The sequence below is a fragment of the Castanea sativa genome, chromosome 6 (assembly GCF_040712315.1).
Source record: "Castanea sativa cultivar Marrone di Chiusa Pesio chromosome 6, ASM4071231v1".
In the NCBI taxonomy this organism is placed as follows: Eukaryota; Viridiplantae; Streptophyta; class Magnoliopsida; order Fagales; family Fagaceae; genus Castanea; species Castanea sativa.
In genome coordinates this window covers 6,676,899-6,695,996 of record NC_134018.1, presented here as the reverse complement: position 1 = coordinate 6,695,996, position 19,098 = coordinate 6,676,899, and the positions used below count along the sequence as shown (strand labels likewise).

The following is a 19,098-nucleotide window of genomic DNA, read 5'->3' as shown; positions in this document are numbered from 1 at the left end:
CCCTGTTGGGAATATGACAAACTGCACAGTTGGTACAGTGTGTGTGACCCATTGTTTGATGTCCCACCTACAAACCGCACTCATCTCTTCTCTCATTGGTCCGCCTTATGCCAACGCGTGGGGCGGTGTATCTGCAAAACCCATCCTCTCTCTCTGACACTCTCGCTAATCCCAATAATTAAATATAAAGCATTACAAAACTATCCCCTAAGCCACACACATAAATATCCCATAAATAGTCTTATTTTTTTATAGGACACAAAAACAAACAAACCAAAAAAAATACTCCAACACATACCATCAATTCTACTGCTTATTGAAACGCTTCCGACAAAGCTTTTATAGCACACTCACCTAAAATTCTCAGAGTATTATTATAGATTTTGTTCTGTTTCTCAGTTCAGAGTTCACAGTTCACACGCCTCTATTTTCTGCAAAGAAAAATTTAAAAAACCAAGAAAAAACAAAGAAAAAAAAGTTCACAGCTTTGATTAGCTCCCAAACACCACCACCACCTCGATTCACGAACTGGGTCTTTAACCGATCTTGGATTGGAGAGCCACACAGTGAGAAAAACCAGTTTGACTTTTGGAGCCAAAGGTAAAGGATAAGACATACCCATATCTCAGAGAAAAAGAAAATAATTTTTTTTTTTCTTTTTTGGTATTCCTTGTGGTGTTGATGGCTTTGAAGTAGTAAGAGTTTTAAGTGGACTTTTCGTTTTAGAATTTTGTGACACGATCTGGGTCACTGTGCTTTTCTTTCTTTATTATTTTTTTTTTTTTTTGCTTTCCTTGTTTTACTCCCTTGGATTCCGGTAATAGACTAATAGTGTTTTTCTTTGTAGGATAAAGTTAGTAGCTTTATTGGAATATGTTCATATCCGAGGATCACTGTTGATGAGTCAATGTTTGTTTATAAGTTTGGGGGTCTTGTTTCTGAAGTAGCTCACTGAAATAGAAAGTCACAGTTTTTAGGGGTTTTGGCTTCTGGGTTTTGCTAATTTTGGTTCATTTCAGCTTTAAGCTAGTTTGTGCTTTTGTAGGTTTTTGGGTTTACAAGTAGTACTTGGTTTGGAAGTTTCATTTCTGGGGTTTCTTGGTTGTTGATTTATGAGAGTTTAGTGTTAATTACTTAATTTCCAGCTCTGGCTTGGTTCTGGTTTTGCGGCTGTCTCACAGAACTGGCTTTCGTCTAATTTAAGGTTTGGCCCTCAGCTTTGAAGTTGTGTGTTCTTTGGTTTCTGGAATTTGAGAATTTTTCTCTTCTTCTCAGCTCAAGCTAGGTTTTTGTTTTTGGTCAAGTTAAAAAAGGTCCTTTTTTGAAAATTTAGCTTCTGAATTTTGCTAAATTAGCTTAGTCTGGGCCTTCAATTTGTTTGATTCTCTGTGCTGATTCTGTGTTTTAACTTTTAAGCAACAGTTCGTTTCAAAATTTGGCTATGATTTTGGATCTTAAGTCCTGAGTTTTTTTTTGACCTGGAGTTTCTATTTAAGTTCTACTTTGGGTTTTTTGGTTTTGACTTGTAAGAGGTTTGTATTTCAGCTTTGTGTCTTTGGGACTGATTACATAGAGTAGAAATTTTCTAATTTTGAGTTATATTTGAGTTTCATTTGATTTTCTTCAAATAGATTTGTTGTGCTTTGCCAGGTTTCACTTCTGGGTGTTATTATGGACTCACCACAATCTGTTGTGTCACCATTCAAGAGCTCCCTTGTCGCTGAGCCTGAGAAGCAGAAATCAGACTACTTTGTAAGGAACTCTGACTCCTTTTCCAAGGGTATTGAGGTCAACAGCAAGGAAACTGCAGTGTATAACGTAGAGGACTTCCTTGGTGTTCTTGAAGTTTATGTACATCAGGCTAGGGACATCCATAACATATGCATATACCACAAGCAAGATGTTTATGCTAAACTTTGCCTGACTAGTGATCCTGAAGACACAGTCTCCACCAAAACCATCAATGGTGGTGGGAGGAATCCGGTCTTCAACGACAATGTTCGTCTCAATGTTAGGACTGTTGATTCCTCACTCAAATGTGAGATATGGATGTTGAGCAGGGTGAGGAATTATCTGGAAGATCAGTTACTGGGGTTTGCTTTGGTTCCATTGTCTGAAGTCCTTATGAAGAATGGCAAGTTGGAGAAAGAGTTCTCTCTATCTTCAACTGATCTGTTCCATTCCCCAGCTGGGTTTGTCCAATTGTCTCTCTCATATAATGGAGCTTCACCAGAAGTAATGGCTATTCCTGCAATGCCAAATACTTTGGCCAGGGATGCAACTGTGGAGGATACAGAAATATCTGAGTCAATCCAAAGTGATTTTGATAAAATTGAATTCCCAGATCCTAAGATTGCAAATGAAGACCAGTTGATGGTTTCTGAGTATTTTGCGTTACCATGTAACAGTTTGGACTCTCAGAGCTCTGAGAGCTTGACCACTTCTGATACTGAAAACCAACTTAGTTCAGAAGTGGGTGGTCATGTTGTGGAAAGCTTCTCAACTGGTACAGTTGAGTCCATCCAATGTCCAAAGCCTGATTCTCCACCGAGCAGTGTGTCAACTAATGGGGTTTCGTCTCCTTCAGTCCCTGCAAGCTCAGAGTCTTCTGATGCTCAAGCAGCATCAAAATCTGCTAGTAAGGAACATGTTTCAGCTCCAAAAGAGAGTGCTGTGGATGTTAAGGATGGTGATACTGATTCCTCTGGTGGGGAGCCAAGTGATGCAGTAAACAAACCTGTTGTCACAGTGAACATTGAGCCAGAACAAAATGTTGTGCAGCAGGATATAGTGGACATGTATATGAAAAGCATGCAGCAGTTTACTGAGTCATTGGCAAAAATGAAGCTACCATTGGACATGGACAATGGATCAACCAATTCAGGAAATTCAAGCTCTGATCAGAAATTACAGGCATCAAAGAATACTGGTTCCCGTGTGTTTTATGGAAGTAGGGCTTTCTTCTGAGCTTTGGTTTCACTAGTTCAGAGGAAGACAGACAGGTGACTTTAGATTTAGAATGAAGGACTAATACTAGTAGTGAAGGTGTAATAATGTGTTATGTAGTGTGGTGTCTTCCTTTGTATGTTGAGATGTTTTAGATGACACAAATCATGACTTGTACCGGTTATAAGCTTTTCTTCTATTGCAACTGCTATTAGTATATATGAACTATTTCCGTTTTATGATTTGTTCTCTTTTAGCAACTTTTGTTTTCAACTACCAATAATTATGAAATCAAATTCTATCTAACAATAGGCCAATGATGTGTATAATCATAAGTGATGTTTTGGCCCCACACTCACATGGGGATTCAAATCTAAAAGTTGATTAGGCCAAAGCATCTATGATTTTGCTAAAGCATCTATGATTTTGCTTTCGGAAATTTAGCATGATTAAACTCATAATCCAATGGACTTCATTCATTCTTATTTTCATCTTCCAGTTTGACTGGCTGGTTAATAATTTTGGACCAGCTTTATTGATTTTCGCTTTAAGACATCTATCTATGTATGTATCAAGAAACAGAATATTGTGTTATCTTCAAATGGCGTTAACAAGATTCCAAATGTGAAAGTTAACTACTGCAAACCAAGATCCATAAGCATTAAAATGCGTTGAAGCACTTCTACAATCTGACATTGAAAAGAGAACAAGATAGATAATAATAAAGAAAAATAAGCAATTCTATTTCCCAATCTTATGAATTTCATATAGGCACTTCAATTATTTCATTTGCTCTGATGCTCATATGCCTCCTACAGATCCATGCAATCTGGCCATTGTCTCTGTATCTCACTCTAAATAATCCAAACTTTTCTGCAATATCCTTTCCACTTGAGCACCTCCGTTGCCTCAGAAAATCCACGACCCATTGCTGTGCTGTTTTTAGATCTTGCTGAATATCCCTCGAGCCTTCTACAGCCCTATTTCTGCTCCGTCCCATAGCTGCAGCCCCCACAGCACCTGCAGCAACTGCTCCTCCTGCCCCATAAATAAGGGAAGAGCCGGCTAGGTGGGCAACTTCCCTGCTCAAATCGGGTATCATTTCTCCCATCCCGGCTGCTAGATGAGCTCCTATCTTAAGAGCAAATGTTAACAATTTCATAAACTTCTTCATGTATGGAGCCAAACTTTGAACAGCCCTGTTATCAATTTGCATCATTTCACAGCCCATCTGATCTTCAACAACATGCATTTCTTGCCGGTACTCACAGAGCATGTGAAGCCGGAGTGCATTCATCCCAGATATCATGTTTGTGACCAATCTCCTTGTGTAGTTTTCTGTTCTAACAAAAAAGAACATGTTGGGTACTTTCCTCTCTTCAAGTTGGACATTGTAGTTCACTAGGTAGTTCACTTTGCGATGAAGCTCGATGAGGAGTCTGTGTTCATAATATCTCAGCCCTTGGATCTCCTGTTTCAAATCTCTGATTTCTTGTTCAATGATCTTCAGTCTCTGCAGAACTGCTTCCACACCCTTTGCAATACCACCAAAAGTTGGATCAACTTTGTCGGGTTCATTACTTGTGGATAAAGACTGATCTGGTCCATCTGAGTTGTTCTCAGGTGGGACTTGCAATTCCACAGCAAGGTTGTACAGGTCATGATATCTTCGATGCAGTACTTCCCGAAAGTCATCATCTGATAGTAGGTCTCTGGCAAGATCAAACCCAGATCTTAGAATAGGTCTGCCAGAATCCAATACTGGACTCCAGGTGTGTTGATAATCATACATACTCTCTGCAGAAACTGAGAGCAGTGCCTGTTTCAATTGTTGCAGAGACACAAGTTGGGTTTTCCTATATCTTGGGGGTGTCAGGTTTTGCACACATTCTGGCCGCAAGACATTTTCAATCAAGGTGATCCCATTGCAGAGGCTGTGGATTGCTGGGATTATGAGCTGCTGGATGAGTCTAAGGGTTTCTGTCAGGTTCTTGGTTGAGCAAGCGAGGACATCAATGTAGTAACCCAACTGTCCTCCAAGCTCTATTCTGATATAGATTCCATTGATGTTTATTGAGATGAGGTACTTCTCAAGACTGTAAGTTGCTCCGTGTTGGTTATGTAACCCTATAATTCTGTTGTGGAGATGCACCTGGGTTTTTATACAAATAAAGTTCAATTAGAAAATAGATCCAAGAAAAGATTGTAGGGAATTTTTATCACATTGCGTCATAAGAATTAGAATCTGATAGTCTCATGGTACTACTACCTACAGTGCTCAGTTGTGATTGTCTCACGGTTGGCTACAAATTTGACAATGCTGATATAAACATATATTCAATTGCAAATGCGATTAAGCACCAATTAAATTCACATCTGATTATTGCTTTAAGAAGAATATATCTACTAGACAATATACGCCTGGTTATATGTGGCATGGATTAACTTATACAACAAAAACTGGAAATGTTTAAATTAGAATAGCCATCTGATTATATACTAAAGAGAAAAGGGATCAAACTAAAAGCAAAATTCAATTGATGCTTTGCTATTATCTAAAATTTATCCTTATTTACTTTAGTGTCTTACTTTAGAGCAATCTACATATGAACTTATCCTAAAGTGACATAGAAGTGGACTCCTAATAAAGTCATCACAAAAAGAAAAGTTCAGTTTTCTTTATGTCTATAGCATTGTATTCTCTGTGCTCTCTAAAGCTCAGAACCAATGATTTCATGCATAATGTGTTTACAGGAGTTAAACAAGACAGGAGCATATAAATTAAAAAGATAAAGCTAAAAAAAAAAGAACAAAATAAAGAAAAATAAGAATGGCGGAGATGGGGATTGATATTCTTGCCTGCAAACGAGGAAAGAAACCTGGAGTGAGAAACATGTGGCTTGAATCATCACACTCAAGATGCCTTCCTGCATAAAGGCAGTCAGGTGTGCTTAACTGCCATCTTTGTGGCTTTCCTCTGCCTTCTTCCAGAATCGAAGGGATCAATAATAGGGAATTTGGGTTTGATGGATCTTGTTCATAGCAGAGTTCAAGTTTCAGCATCATCCTCACAAGGTCACTTGCATCTAAGTTCTCAAATACCTTTGAACCCATTCCAGGAATCTGGCTTTGTAAACTTCCTCTTAGAATCCTTTCCAATTCTTTCCTACTAATGAATCCATTATTCCCTGTGGAGCTTTGCCTTCTAACATCTAATCTTATTAGTTGGCCAAGTACTTCACCGCAAAACCATTCACAATCTAAGATTAGAAACCCCGGATCATCGAAATAAATGACCTCACCTATATTATGAAGACAAGTAGCAACAGCCCGCCTTCTCATTTCCACCTTCTCTTTATTATCATGTCTTGATCGAATTCTTAATGGTGGAACCTTAACTTGGCATAGCTCACTGAACTCTTTCAACTTCATTGCTGGCTTATTGAAGTTCTCTAATCTCCAGTCTGATAAAATTTGTATCAGATCATTGCAAAGTTGATAAACCCGAGGGACTCTTTGGAGAATTGTCTTGCTTGTCTTCCGAAGGTGATGTGTGAGTTTACTGACTGATGCAGATGATCTTGCATCAATTGTGAATACAGTTGGATAGAAGTCAACAAACCGCTGGAACTTGTCTCGCAGTCTCTGAATTGAATTTACAGTAGCCTGAAAGTTTTGTGATGGTTGATTGATTTTGTCATAGTGTGTGAGAACTATAGTTACATTTGGTAGCATACATTGTTGGACTGCTCTTCTAGAGTTCGAAACTATGAACCTGAGCCAATACTGAAGGTCTTCTTCTATTTCTGCTGGGGTCTTTGGTTCTCTGTTGCTGGGCTTCCGGAATAAACTGGATATGATCAAGAAGAATGATGCACTCCCATGCCCTGGAAACATGAGATCATGAAGGGAGTAAAACTCATGCTGACCAGCAAGGTTCCATATTGAAATCTTTGTGTCCTCATCTTTGAAAGTTCTTATCTTCATTCCATTTGTTCTAATAGCTTGTTCAACTGGGTTGACAAAAGTTCTAACTTGGTCCAGGTATGGTACCTTTGAAGAAGAGAAGTTTTGTAATATAGAGTTACACAGTGTAGTCTTACCTGCAAATACAAATCAAAAAGCGCAATTATTTCAGTATAATTTCTTGAGTTCTATAAAAGAGCATAGATGTTAATTTAGTTCATTAAGCAACTCAGAATCTTTTAACACCCTTACCTGCATATTCTTGCCCACAGAAGAAAACTCTACAGCTTTTTGGCACTGTAAGTGGCATGTCCTTTAGCAAATCCATTTCTGGTTCACTCTTCCCATTCTGGCCCAATCTTTTATAAATTCCATCAGTCTTTCCTGAATTTTGCAGCGGTGTCCTTGATAGATCAATGTCTTCAATCCAAGGATTGACCTGTAATGTCTCTGTAATTGTCTGAAGTACCAACTCTCCTTGAACCCCTTTGCAGCCCTGTAGAGATAAGTGTCTCAAAGTGGCATTCCTCTCCAAGCTCTTGAATATTTTGACAATATCATCTGGTCTCAAACTCTCATCATCATATATTCCTAGACGGGTCACACTTTCATTACTTGTCAGCATCTGTAAAATGGCTGCAAGCCCATCCCTTCCAATTTTAGTACTCCCACCTCCAAAAGTTACAGCCTTCAGAGTAATGTTGGCTTGGTATTGCAGGGCAGAAAACCTGCTCAAAGGGCAGAGTAGATGTTCCACACCTATTCCGCTGAACCAGTTTCCATCAAGATACAGGCTTTCCAAACTCTGGTTCTTGAAGAGTCCAGCTGCAACGTATACAACTCCCTTGTCTTTGAGGCAAGTTTTTGATAATTTTACCTCTTTAAGACTCTTATTCTGTTCTAAAACCCATCGAAACTCCTTAGCCCACTTGGATTTTAGCCGTACTCCAGTCATGTCAAGTGACTTGACAGTTGAGTTACACCCAAGAGCACAAGCAACTCTACAAGCACCTGAAATGTTTAGTCTGTAAATTCGAAGTGTGCTGTTTTCAGGTGAAAACTCAACAACCTTTGAAATCTTTTCTCCATTTTCTCCACTCCAAATATGAACTTCCATAGTCCTGTTCCTTGCTAAAACTGCAGAAATAAGTGGGGTTGCTGTGATTGAACTTGAGTCAAAAATTGTCAACAGTTTCAGTGTTGAGTTTCCTTCAATCATCTTTGAGAGCTCCTCTGCCCCTTTTGACCCAATTGAGTCTTCCCATATTTGCAACTCTTCTAAGCTATCATTCACCTTAAGTGCAGAAGAAAGAATGCCAGCTCCAATATAGCCAATAGCAGATTCTGAAAATGTGATCTCTTTGATCACATTATTTCTCTTAAGAACATCAGAAAACTCTGACAAACATTCTGTATTGAATCTGTTTCTTCGAAACACGAGTTGCTTAATATTTGTGCTATTCTCAAGCAACACGCCAAGATTTAGTAGTTGTTGTAGTTCCCATTCAACCTGGTGGAACTCTAAGTTTCTCAGAGATGATTGGATGTTTTTGGCTGTTCCTAATACTGTGAGGAGGTGAAGGAAGTATAGGTGGCTGTCCTTGGAAATGTTTATATTTATAGAGTTTTCTGTTTCTTGGAAACAACCTGAAGTTGGTTGAGAAAGGTAGAATGAGATGTTATGAAGGTTGAGTGTTTCAGATTTGATTGCATGCAGAACCCACTGAAGATCTCTGAAGTTTTGGTTTGATGCCATTGTTACTGTGAGAACTCTTTCAAGGTAACAGAAACTGGTTTGGTTTGGTAGAACACTAGAAAACCATGATTTCTGGAGAGCTTTTCTTTATCAATATATTTCAGTGCTATTTTGAAAGTTGGGTGTGTTGATTATAGCTGTTGTTTAATTAAGGGGTACAGTAATACGCATTCCTTGTTACCTTTTATTTGGCAGAATTGCCTGAAATTGTGAGTGCCTTTTGTCTATGATATTGACAATGATGTCCATGACAGATTTGATTGAGGTTCTCATAAACTGATTTTGTTTAATGTTATATTCTCTACTTCTTTGTAAAGACATTCCTTTGAGAAACCTCCTTCTAAAGGTATGATTCATTCACACAAGTATTCCTGTCTATACCTTGCACGTATTCTATGCATGATGGTGCATTAGTACTGATAATCACCTACATCTTAGCCACATGATTTTTTTGTGATAGTTTATCTAAGTGTTGATCATTATTGAATGTTCTGCTCGTGTACACTTGGGTTCAGATAAAACTCACCTCTATAAACATTTGAGCTATCATAGCTTACAATGCCTGGAGTTAAAATACCTACTTTTTTTTGACCTTTTGCAATGTTGGAAAATACCACTCTTTCTTTTCCCTTCTTTTCCCATTGTAAGGAATAGGGAATCCTATAAAGTAGAATAAAAGGGAAAATGTGTGTGCGGGACAAATTACCCTCTCTTTAAGGAATCTCAATCATCCTGTTTACTGTTTAATTTGACTGTGGTCATGTATGGACTAATGATCCTCTTACTGTCTTCCATCGAGTATGAAGGAAAAAGATAGAACAATTTTCATACTATGAAATACTCATAGATGCTCAGAAGGCAAAATAATAAGACTTGTTTCTGGTGGAAGGAAAAAAATGTAATAGACTTGGATTCAATCATGTTGGGCAAATCACAATGATCTTATTATTATATTTTTAGCAGACAATGATTTTATTTTTACGAAATTACCAAATGAGCCTAGGAGATAAGCCTAGTTTTTTTTTTTTTTTTTTGTTGATAATTCAATAATTAGGGAAGAAGGATTTGAATCTTAAACGTTTACAATAAAAACAGAAGGTGCAGATTAAACTATAAGAATTTTGGTGAGATAAGCTTAGTTAATCATGCTACTACAAGGTTGTGCTTTTCTGGCATCAACCCAGAAATAGTATTCAAGCTCCGTTGGGCGTGCAATGGGCCCCCATGTCTATTATCCATGTGATCAAAACCGTCAATAGTGGGCCCACTAAACCCATATAACCTTCAAGAAAAGAAAAGCACATGTCCAGTGATTCTATTGTATCACAGGTTGGCAAAACAATTGGCAAAAGCATATTTATGGTGCACAAGATAATTATTTTTGTCATACTTTTCCCTTTTGTTTGGGAAAACTCTTTCTTTTCTTTAGGGAGAGAAGGTTTATTAGTTTGTATTGTTAATCTTTTTTCTTTCTTTCCTCGTCCAAGTAAAATCTAATTAAGCATTTGGATTGGAAAAGGGATTGATGCTTCTAGACATCATGATTTCCAAAATTTGAACAACTTGATTCAAAATAAGTCAAGCAGCTGTCTAAAAATCCATCATGTGAACGCTTTCCTTTCCTTAAATCCACCCAATTTGTTCAAAAAGCTTTCTGACATTTTCCTGGCCACTATAAATGAACAGCATGATTTGGATGTTGGAACTGCTCATTGTTAATGCGTGGCCTCTACTTTTCATGAGGATTCATTTATGATAACAGCTTTAAAGTCTTGGTAAAACAGGAAAGGCTACTGAAATAGCCTGTTCCCGGGAAAGATATTTAACACAACTAACAGTCTGGCTGGCTTGCTTACATTAAAAATTGGCCATTTTATTGGTAAAACTAAATCAATTCAAAAGCCCCCCAAAAATTAATGAAGAATCAGAAGAAATATCTATAGGGCTAATCTGAACTTAAAGTTAATGAAGCAATGTTTATGGAAATATTTTGCCAAAATGCAGCATTCAGTAATTTGTTAATTAAAATTGTTTAGGAGAAGAAAGGATTCAGTGTACACTAGTTCAGAATCAAAACTGTCAGAGAAAATAATACATTCTTATTTGGTTCTTGACTTCTTGGGAGGGAAAATAGACTAAGAATAATTGTATATGCAAGATATGCAGAACAGAAAACATTGGAGGGTGACCTACATGACAACTATAACGAATCTAATCCAGATTAGGCATGGACAATGAACTCCCCAATTCAAGCAAAGTTTCCAGAATTTGTCTAAAGTAGGGCCCTAAATTTCTGAAGCTGGCTGTCCTAACTTTGTGTTCCAAAGGTGGAGGGGAGGCCAAGAGGCCCAGAATTCATTTTTAAAGGATTCATAATAAATGTCATAAATTTCAGAACCATATTTGGCATGGTTAACACATTCCTCAAAAATCTCTTCACGTGTGTGTATGTGTGTGTGCGTGTGTGAGAGAGAGAGAGAGAGAGAGAGAGAGGACCACATGTATTGTATTTGCTTTGAGGCATTTATGAAAGGTAATTCAAATGAAAGTGATATGAATGACCAAGCAAAGCAAATCATATCCTAATCTTTGAAAGTAAGGATAAGAGTCAGTATGACCACACAGTAGCCTCAAAAGATTAGGAACAGTCCATTAGCAGATGAAAACCCATAAAAGATACAACTACAAAAGCTATAAACATACAATGTAAATTTACATGCAGTCCAGGGTTCCAAAATATCACCATGATAAAACAGGAATTGTGATCAAACATTCATTTCATTCAGAAATAAGTGTGAACTTCTGTGTGAATGTTCAATTAAAAAAATAAATCAAAATATTCAGTAGCTTATTTGATGGGGAACCTAGAAGGGTATCCCTCTAATGTTTCACACTAGTAAATCAAACTGAACCTCACGTACAAACTGAGAGAATCAAATCCGAACAGAGGAAGAAATATAAGGACAAGGGCTGGCAACTTTGCCAGACATTACAGCATTGAAAAAAATTCAAAAAATTAATATTCTATTTTTTTTTAACATACTACTACTGCTGGCGCTCCTCACCAGAGATGCACGATACATTAATTGGAACCACTCTTCCTGAGTATATATCCCGCAATCTGATTTTACAGCTCAACCAAATTCCAAGAAAGGAACCTATGTTCTGAAGAAAGAAAAAAGAAATCCCAAACCTTACACAAAATACCTTGTAAACTGCTCTCTCTGAATATGTATACTTCAAATCAAGGAACTCCGTTAGCACTATATGATCAACTTCCTTGTAAGCAGAAATATCTTAATAAGGAAGATGTATGAAATTCACAATCCTTCAGCTGTTCTTCACCTAACATTACCATGTGCTGTCCAAATAACAAATCTCCTATGTAGCAATTCCTGAAGCAAAGGATATTGTATTGGTATATATAGTTTCAGACAAGTGTATAAGCAACAAAAAATTCTCCAAACCAAGTGCCAACTTTTAAACTATCACACAGTCAGTGGAAATTTATCTTCTTTTATAATTTTGAATAGATCAGCAAATTCAATTGCATATTATCTTAAAAAACCAAGAAAGAGACAGGGTTTCTGAATATATTGCTAAAACTTGATCAGCAAGCACATGCAGCGTGTGGAAATATTGCATCCCCGTTTGTGATTATCATGAGCATAGTGTTAAAGGGAGAGAGACAGAAGGTGTTGATTCTAGAGGAAGTAAAAGTCTAAATGCCTAAGACATAGAGAATGGAAGCTCCTGAATTTCTGTAAACACAGAGAGAGAGAGAGAGAAAGAGAGAGAGAGAGAGAGAGGGATGGTTCTGTTAGTACTTATATGGTGTATGAGAAAAGCTTGACATGAATGATGGATCGCTTATAGCTTTTTTGCATAAGAAAGTCAAGTTCTCACATTTACCGAATCAGATTTTCAGCAATTGCAGGGTCACTAGGGAAATAAAGTTAGATATCTATCAGAATTCTAGCAAAAGATTGCAAAAATTAATAACAGCTACTTTATATGACAGCACCTCAGGATATCAGCATTGTGTGTGAGTATTATGCAAGTTAGCACAATCATTAATATCATGAACCAATGGAGCTGAAACCAGTTTTCCGATCTCGGGTTTATAACACCATAAGTTTCAGTATGTAGTTGCCAAGAGCTTTGTAGCTCAACTGGCACCTCCTGGCGTTTCCAATGGAGATGTTCAAGGTTCAAATGCTCCCTTTCCCATGGTAAATATTGATTTATAAAAAATAAAAATAAAAACTTATCTTGTAACACAATAGTAAATGTGACTGTATAAAAATATTAGACCAACTTGCCTATTAGTAGAAATTCTTTTCTGAAGTCAACAAGCTTGACTCAAAACTCAAGTTTATAGATTGTCTATTTCCATTTCATTGCATTTTTGCTTCTAAACAGATGAATCAACACTCAAGTTAACAGGTTTTCTGTTTCTCTTTCATTACATTTTTTGCTTCTAAACCAAACTTAGTGCAAAGAAGATGACCAAAAATCATTTAATGAAGCCAAAGTGTTACCTCTATTTGCTTGTCTACTTGTAACGTTGTAACTTCCAATATAACCCTCAGAACTTTTGGCTGTGACATCTGAAGACATATTGCCAAGCGCATAACCAAATGAGCTAGAACCATCTAGCTCAGGAGTAGTAGATCGCCAAGTTGAATCGCCATAAACAGAACCACTACGATACAAGTCACCGTAGGATCCCTCATAGCTTCCACTTGATGCAGCAAATGATGAAGATTGGGCTAAACCTGTGCCGCTGTTTCTTCCATACCCTCCCCCAGCTCCCAACCCAAAGCTGTTGTCTCCACTGCCATAACCAATATTCCCGCTAGTATAACCAGGAGGACTCCCTCCACCTTGAGTTGAACCAGGAGAAGGGCCCCAATTGGCACCACTATTTCCAAAAACTCCAAAACCCCCACTTCCAGAGTTCAAATAAGCACCAGGGCTTGAAGAGTTCACAGCATTGTTAAGGCCCCCATTTCCCCAGACATTTCGAGTCGTGGAGCTTAGTAGAGAATCATTTCTTCCATTACCCCCACTATACCCAATAGGAGTGCTATACCTGTTTGAATTCCCACTATAATAAGGACTCAGCATCCGTGCATAGCCAAGACTATTGCCAAAGTTGGAATTGCCACCATAGCTTGGGCTCAACCCTGGCTCCAAATTCAGACTCATTCCATAACCAGTTGTACCAAATGGGGAAAACCCACTACGACCACTAGCAACCTGATTAAACCTACCATCCATCCTGACTCCATAACCTCCAACGGGGCTCATATTATAACCCTGAACATAATTGTTAAGGAAGCTATTGGCCCTACTCATATTATAGTTATATCCTACAATAGGGCTCCGACTGGAACCTGGGGATAGTTCTTTTGGGACTGCCCTCTTCACCTCAACCATTTTACCATTCAATTCATGAAACTGTTTGAGGAGCACTCTATCCACTGCATCCTCAGAATCATAAGTGATGAAGCCAAAGCCTCTTGGCCTTTGGGTGTTGTGATCATACATCACTACAACATCGGTAATTGTACCAAACTGATCGAAGTATTTCTTAAAGTCGCTCTCAGTGACTGTGGATGCTAAACCTCCCACAAAAATCTTTTTGGTACGTCCTGGGCCTGGAGAACCATGAACACTACCAGGGGTTCTATTTAAAATGTGCTGATCATCCTTAGGAACGGCCTTCTTTGCCTCAACCTGAAAATTGAGAAAACAAGTAACTAAAAAGCAAACAATTGCATGTCATTTTTGGTTTTACTCAAGCAAATGGGGTCAAAGTTCATCCAATGCAGGTTATTATAAGTCAAAGTTACAGCAAATCTCAGAATCATAGATTTGTAGATGGAGAGAGTGGGCAGTAACAATGAATCCAGTCTACAACTTAGTAAGGGAAATTTGAATTCAGAATCTAATTGGAAACGGTCCTAGAAATAAAGGATAGAGCATTTTCAACCATCAAATAAGAAAACTAACAGAATGCCAATGAAATCCATGATGCAAAAAGTGTGTATTTGAAAAGAAACCACTCACAGTGCGGCCATCAATTATGTGCTTGTCCATGATGACTCTTTCTGCAACAGCAGGATCTGCAAAGACAACGAAACCAAAGCCACGAGCACGACCGGTGGCACGATCTCTCATGATCACTGCTTCCACCACCTCCCCATATTTCCTAAAATAGTCCTTAAGTCTTTCTTCATCTGTGTCCCAAGAAATCCCGCCAATGAAGAGCTTTCCAAGATCTGATTCCATCTCTTCTACAATCAACCAACAAATTACCACCTCAATCAATAATCTCAATCTCAACATACAAAAATTAAACAACTCCAACAAAAAAACACCCAATTCAATTCAAATTCAACACGCCCACAATAAAAGTTTCATAATTCAACAAGAATCTGCAACTTTTACCATCAGAACCAATCTAAATCATACAGTTACATAGATTGTCCACAAACTTAGACTTTTATACATCCAATAAAAATTCAAACTTTATCAACAAACGCAAATCAACACGATCAAAATGCAGAAACAACAATCGAGCTTGAAAATCCATACCTTTAATGAAAATTCAGACAGAATCCGATTGGTGCTCTGATCAAAACACAAAGTGGGTATTGATCAAATTCGATTTAGAACCATCGGATCCTTGTTCCACCAATCAGAACATGACCCAAAAATCCTATTGACCCAACAAAACCAAATAAGCCCAGAATGACAAAAATTCTGATGGATCAAAAAGACCCAGATAAGAAAGATATAGAAAAAGGCTCAATTTTCCAATAGAGATCAAAAAAAAAAAGAGAAAATTATTACCATATGAGGAGGACCCAGATGAGGAAATGAGAGAAAACTAAGATCTAGGATGAGGAATAATGGTAATGGAAACAGAGGATGTGCTCATCCTCTATGGTTCTCTCTCTCTGTGTCTCTCTCTCTTTCTTTTTTATCTTTTTTGTTGGTTATTCCACTTCCCTTAATTAAAAATCAAAAGAAATGGAATTTGCTGCTGAAGATGGGTGAGAGACAATTTATAAATAGAGAGAGAGAGAGAAAGAAAGAAAGAGAGAGAGAGACTGGCAAAATCCTCTGGTGTAAGAATATTTGGAGGAGCCAAAGAGAGATGACAGCAGATGATGATATTTTTCTTTATATTTTTTTTTTTGAAATTTTTTTTAATGTATTTAATATTTATTTATATATTTTTGTTTTATGTTTTTGGAAAGCAATGGAGGTTGTAACGATACCCATATGAGTATTTCACAAAGTATTGCTTGGAATTGCAATGATAGAGCTGTGTATATTGGAGCTATGCATTTTTGGTATGGGAACATTCTTTTGGACCACTTGGATTAAAATTTGAATATCATTTCCATTTTTCATTTTTAAAAGGAAAATTTTGAATAATATTTTACATCTTTTTATTTATTTGTTTTGAGTGCAATGTCTCATAAGGTTGATGCTTTTTTATCAAAAAGTGGTTCAAAATCAATCAAGCCATATAACAAATTTGGTGTAACTATATTCTCTAATTATGGAGAAGTTAACAATGGACCTCATAACATGGGATTTAAACCCAAAAAAAAATAATCATAAACGTGTAGCATTAATCCAAACCATGTACTATTTTAACGGATATGAACTGTCACCTCTCCAAGTTCAAGTCAATCTTGAAAAGCTATGTATACTTGTGGCACACATGTAGTTTAAGGTTCAATAATAGGTATTTTATGTTTTTTTTTTAAACAAAAAAGAAAAAGAAAAAGAAAAAAGAGATGTTCCTCAATTTTCTTTCATCTAGAAATCGAACTCCACCCATATTTGCATGTTAAGAGCAAGTCATATTTGACCTTAGCAGTTTTTTTTTTGGTCTTGGGACATACTTATGGAGACTTATAAAAAAATTGAGTAAAATACAGTTTACTTCACGTTTTAGTTTTGTCGTTCGTTCGTTTTTTTTACTTTTTCCTAGAATTCAAAGTCTTATTCTAAAAAATGATATATATATTTTAGAGGTTGTTTCCAAATGATTCAACCTTATGGACATTTGGCATGATGATGTTCTCTCTAATGCTTGAGGGTTCATTGTATGGTGTACCTCAAAGTTGCAAGATTTTAGATGTTGACGATTTTGAGAGTGCAAAGCATGAAAAAATGGACCATTTTTTTCTCTTTTACCCTATTTCTCTTTCTGGTTAAACTTTATGGGTTTCAACTACACCTTAAGTTAATGATGTTTTTGAAAGTTACTTTGGGATAGTTACTAAAGCCTTTTGATTGAAGGGAAGGAAAATATTGTTAAAGAAGTTTTTCAGGCTATACAGTCATATAGATACAAAGTATAAGTACCACTAAACAGAAATATGGACTTGGTTCAGAGTTTCATGTGTAAAGGTTGAATCCAAACCATGTTCTTGGCAATAGTCTATACAACTTATCCAAATTGAGAAGTTACCAACTCCCACTTCCTGTTGCAGATTCTTAAAATATGAAAATTGGGCAAACTGGGACAACTCATTATTGCAACATTTCATTTTAATTTTTCTCAAAACCTTTTTAGTGTTTTTTGTCCGACTGTGATCCTAAACAAAAGTTGTTTTTGGTAATTTCCATATTTATGCTTGTTTTGCAAAAGATTCTCATATGATATTCCTAACTCTGGTGAAACAGATATTTAGGCCTAAAATGATATGAAAAACTTTTCTGGTGAAGCCTGTAAGCATAAATTACATTTTAAAGTCATTATTAGAACAATTATTTTACTTAAAAGAGAAATAATCTTGTGGGGAATTTGAATTAGGTAAGGATTATGTGTGAAAGCAGAGCCATATAGGAAAAGAGACGTGTGAATATAACAGAAAGCAACAGGTACAACAAAGAGAAGTGCTTAAATTTTTTTTACCTTTAAAATTTTCAGTTTTTTTTAAAATTTTTAAATTTTTTTTAAATTGCCTGATTTAATTCAGTTTAACATTTTACTGATTGGAATTGAGTGTACCAAAAGGAACTACTTATATTGAGGTTGGCTTAATAAAATGGGAAAAAGAGGAAGAGATTAATTTGATTTTTGGAAAGGGTGAGTTATAACCTATATAACAAACAAAGTTCAAATGATATTGACGCAACACAAATATAGCTATAAATAAAATGAAATGGGAGAAGGGATTCTCTAAAGGATTTCAAAAGTTAGGTTTGCATTGCATCCTCCCCATTATTAAACAAAAATAATTAAAAATTAAACTCTTTTATTTTTATTTTTTATTTTTTATTTTTTTTTATAGAATACTAAATATTTTTTTTAGCGCACAGAGAGAGAGAGAGGAGAAAGTCTTAAAGAAATTTATCCAGAAGGACTTAACTCTTGAATGCACAACATATATTTTATATTTGGTCAAAATCATTACATCATTGAGGTTAGAGTGAATTGTGATTTTCTTGTAGAAACTTTAAATTTCTTTTTTGTCATTTTAATCCTTAAACTTTAACATTTATATCAAGTTGATCCATTCTAATCATTACAATCTATAAAACTTTCGTTAAATCCAGTAAAACAATGCCTCATCACATGTGTGAAGAGTAGCAATTTTATAGATGCCAATAGACAGAAGGATTAATAGGATAGAAATGTAAACATGTAAGGACTAAAATGACAAAAGATAAACTTTGGTGTCAAAAATGACAATTTACCTAAATCTAAATGGTGTAATTTAGATTTTATCGTCTCTATTAATTTTTGTCATTGTCAATGACGTTTGTGATCAATAAATTTCTGAAAACTTTATTAAATATTGTCATTTTGTGATGGAGAGGAAAATGCTCGAATAGAATGCTGTAGTATTTGACTCCTCTATGAGGAAATCTTTTAACTAGGAGGACAAAAGATCTATAACAAAAGGCAGTCTATGATTAAGGTACTACTATCAACGTTAATAGAGTTTAGAGAAATTGATAGAACTAATAAAACTTAAGATTGAGTTACTCTAATGACTTTTCAAGAAAAACAATTCAAGGCATTGATGAGACTTGTTATGGGGGTGTCTAACAATGAGGTGGCATAAGGAACCTTCATCTTATAGCCAAGTTAGTGTGCTTAACAAGTATAAGATTTAACCCCAAAAAAATAAAAATAAAAATCACAATCAAAGATGATTGTTAAGATGTGACACACCAAAATAAGCAAAAAGTGATTAGGCCACAGCTAAGAGAGCTAAGAGAGGTCCCAACCATTAATGCTTAATAGTCAAAATCATATGGATGAGGAAACCTCACCCTGTATTTAGGGTTGGCTTCTAATTTAAGTGTAACTGTTACTTTGTTTGTTAGCAATTTCCTTAATGTACGTAAAAAATTTGACAGGGTAACTTTGGTAGTTGGGGGTAACAGAT

The 19,098-nt window shown here is 36.3% G+C and overlaps 3 protein-coding genes across 8 annotated transcripts; 1 reads left to right on the top strand and 2 right to left on the bottom strand.

Annotated features, from left to right (window-relative positions):
- Window positions 1-255: 255 nt before the first annotated feature.
- On the top strand, window positions 256-3,190 carry LOC142638342 (uncharacterized). Of its 4 annotated transcripts, none has more exons than XM_075812362.1 (2): window positions 256-600; window positions 1,651-3,190. In XM_075812362.1, the coding sequence occupies exon 2, from the start codon at window positions 1,672-1,674 to the stop codon at window positions 2,965-2,967; it is 1,296 nt and encodes a 431-aa protein (XP_075668477.1). In that variant the 5' UTR covers window positions 256-600; window positions 1,651-1,671; the 3' UTR covers window positions 2,968-3,190. The 4 variants fall into 4 exon arrangements, with proteins under 4 accessions (XP_075668477.1, XP_075668479.1, XP_075668476.1 ...); XM_075812364.1 differs by having other exon boundaries at window positions 375-600; window positions 1,632-3,190; XM_075812361.1 differs by lacking the exon at window positions 256-600 and adding an exon at window positions 633-1,204.
- A 379-nt stretch (window positions 3,191-3,569) lies between these two features.
- On the bottom strand, window positions 3,570-8,846 carry LOC142638520 (protein TORNADO 1). The gene is made up of 3 exons (XM_075812551.1): window positions 7,165-8,846; window positions 5,806-7,049; window positions 3,570-5,098 (listed from the first exon to the last, which is right to left on the bottom strand). The coding sequence occupies exons 1-3, from the start codon at window positions 8,666-8,668 to the stop codon at window positions 3,710-3,712; spliced, it is 4,137 nt and encodes a 1,378-aa protein (XP_075668666.1). The 5' UTR covers window positions 8,669-8,846; the 3' UTR covers window positions 3,570-3,709.
- Window positions 8,847-11,427: 2,581 nt separating this feature from the next.
- LOC142640414 (heterogeneous nuclear ribonucleoprotein 1-like) lies at window positions 11,428-16,017 on the bottom strand. 3 transcript variants are annotated; one of them, XM_075814488.1, is made up of 5 exons: window positions 15,530-16,017; window positions 15,272-15,395; window positions 14,744-14,970; window positions 13,210-14,410; window positions 11,428-12,063 (listed from the first exon to the last, which is right to left on the bottom strand). In XM_075814488.1, the coding sequence occupies exons 3-5, from the start codon at window positions 14,963-14,965 to the stop codon at window positions 12,050-12,052; spliced, it is 1,437 nt and encodes a 478-aa protein (XP_075670603.1). In that variant the 5' UTR covers window positions 14,966-14,970; window positions 15,272-15,395; window positions 15,530-16,017; the 3' UTR covers window positions 11,428-12,049. The 3 variants fall into 3 exon arrangements, with proteins under 3 accessions (XP_075670603.1, XP_075670605.1, XP_075670604.1); XM_075814490.1 differs by having other exon boundaries at window positions 14,744-14,967; XM_075814489.1 differs by lacking the exon at window positions 15,530-16,017 and having other exon boundaries at window positions 15,272-15,414.
- Between the last annotated feature and the right edge of the window lie 3,081 nt (window positions 16,018-19,098).

What these genes read in the sequence shown, in the direction of transcription:
- LOC142638520 (XM_075812551.1), bottom strand. Translation starts at nt 8,668, where the DNA reads ATGGCATCAAACCAAAACTTCAGAGATCTTCAGTGGGTTCTGCATGCA. An exon ending in CTGTGGGCAAGAATATGCAG is followed by an intron (nt 7,050 to 7,164) that starts GTAAGGGTGTTA and finishes TTGTATTTGCAG; the next exon opens with GTAAGACTACACTGTGTAAC. An exon ending in GTTTCTTTCCTCGTTTGCAG is followed by an intron (nt 5,099 to 5,805) that starts GCAAGAATATCA and finishes ATAAAAACCCAG; the next exon opens with GTGCATCTCCACAACAGAAT.
- LOC142638342 (XM_075812362.1), top strand. Translation starts at nt 1,672, where the DNA reads ATGGACTCACCACAATCTGTTGTGTCACCATTCAAGAGCTCCCTTGTC.
- LOC142640414 (XM_075814488.1), bottom strand. Translation starts at nt 14,965, where the DNA reads ATGGAATCAGATCTTGGAAAGCTCTTCATTGGCGGGATTTCTTGGGAC. An exon ending in ACATAATTGATGGCCGCACT is followed by an intron (nt 14,411 to 14,743) that starts GTGAGTGGTTTC and finishes CTCAATTTTCAG; the next exon opens with GTTGAGGCAAAGAAGGCCGT.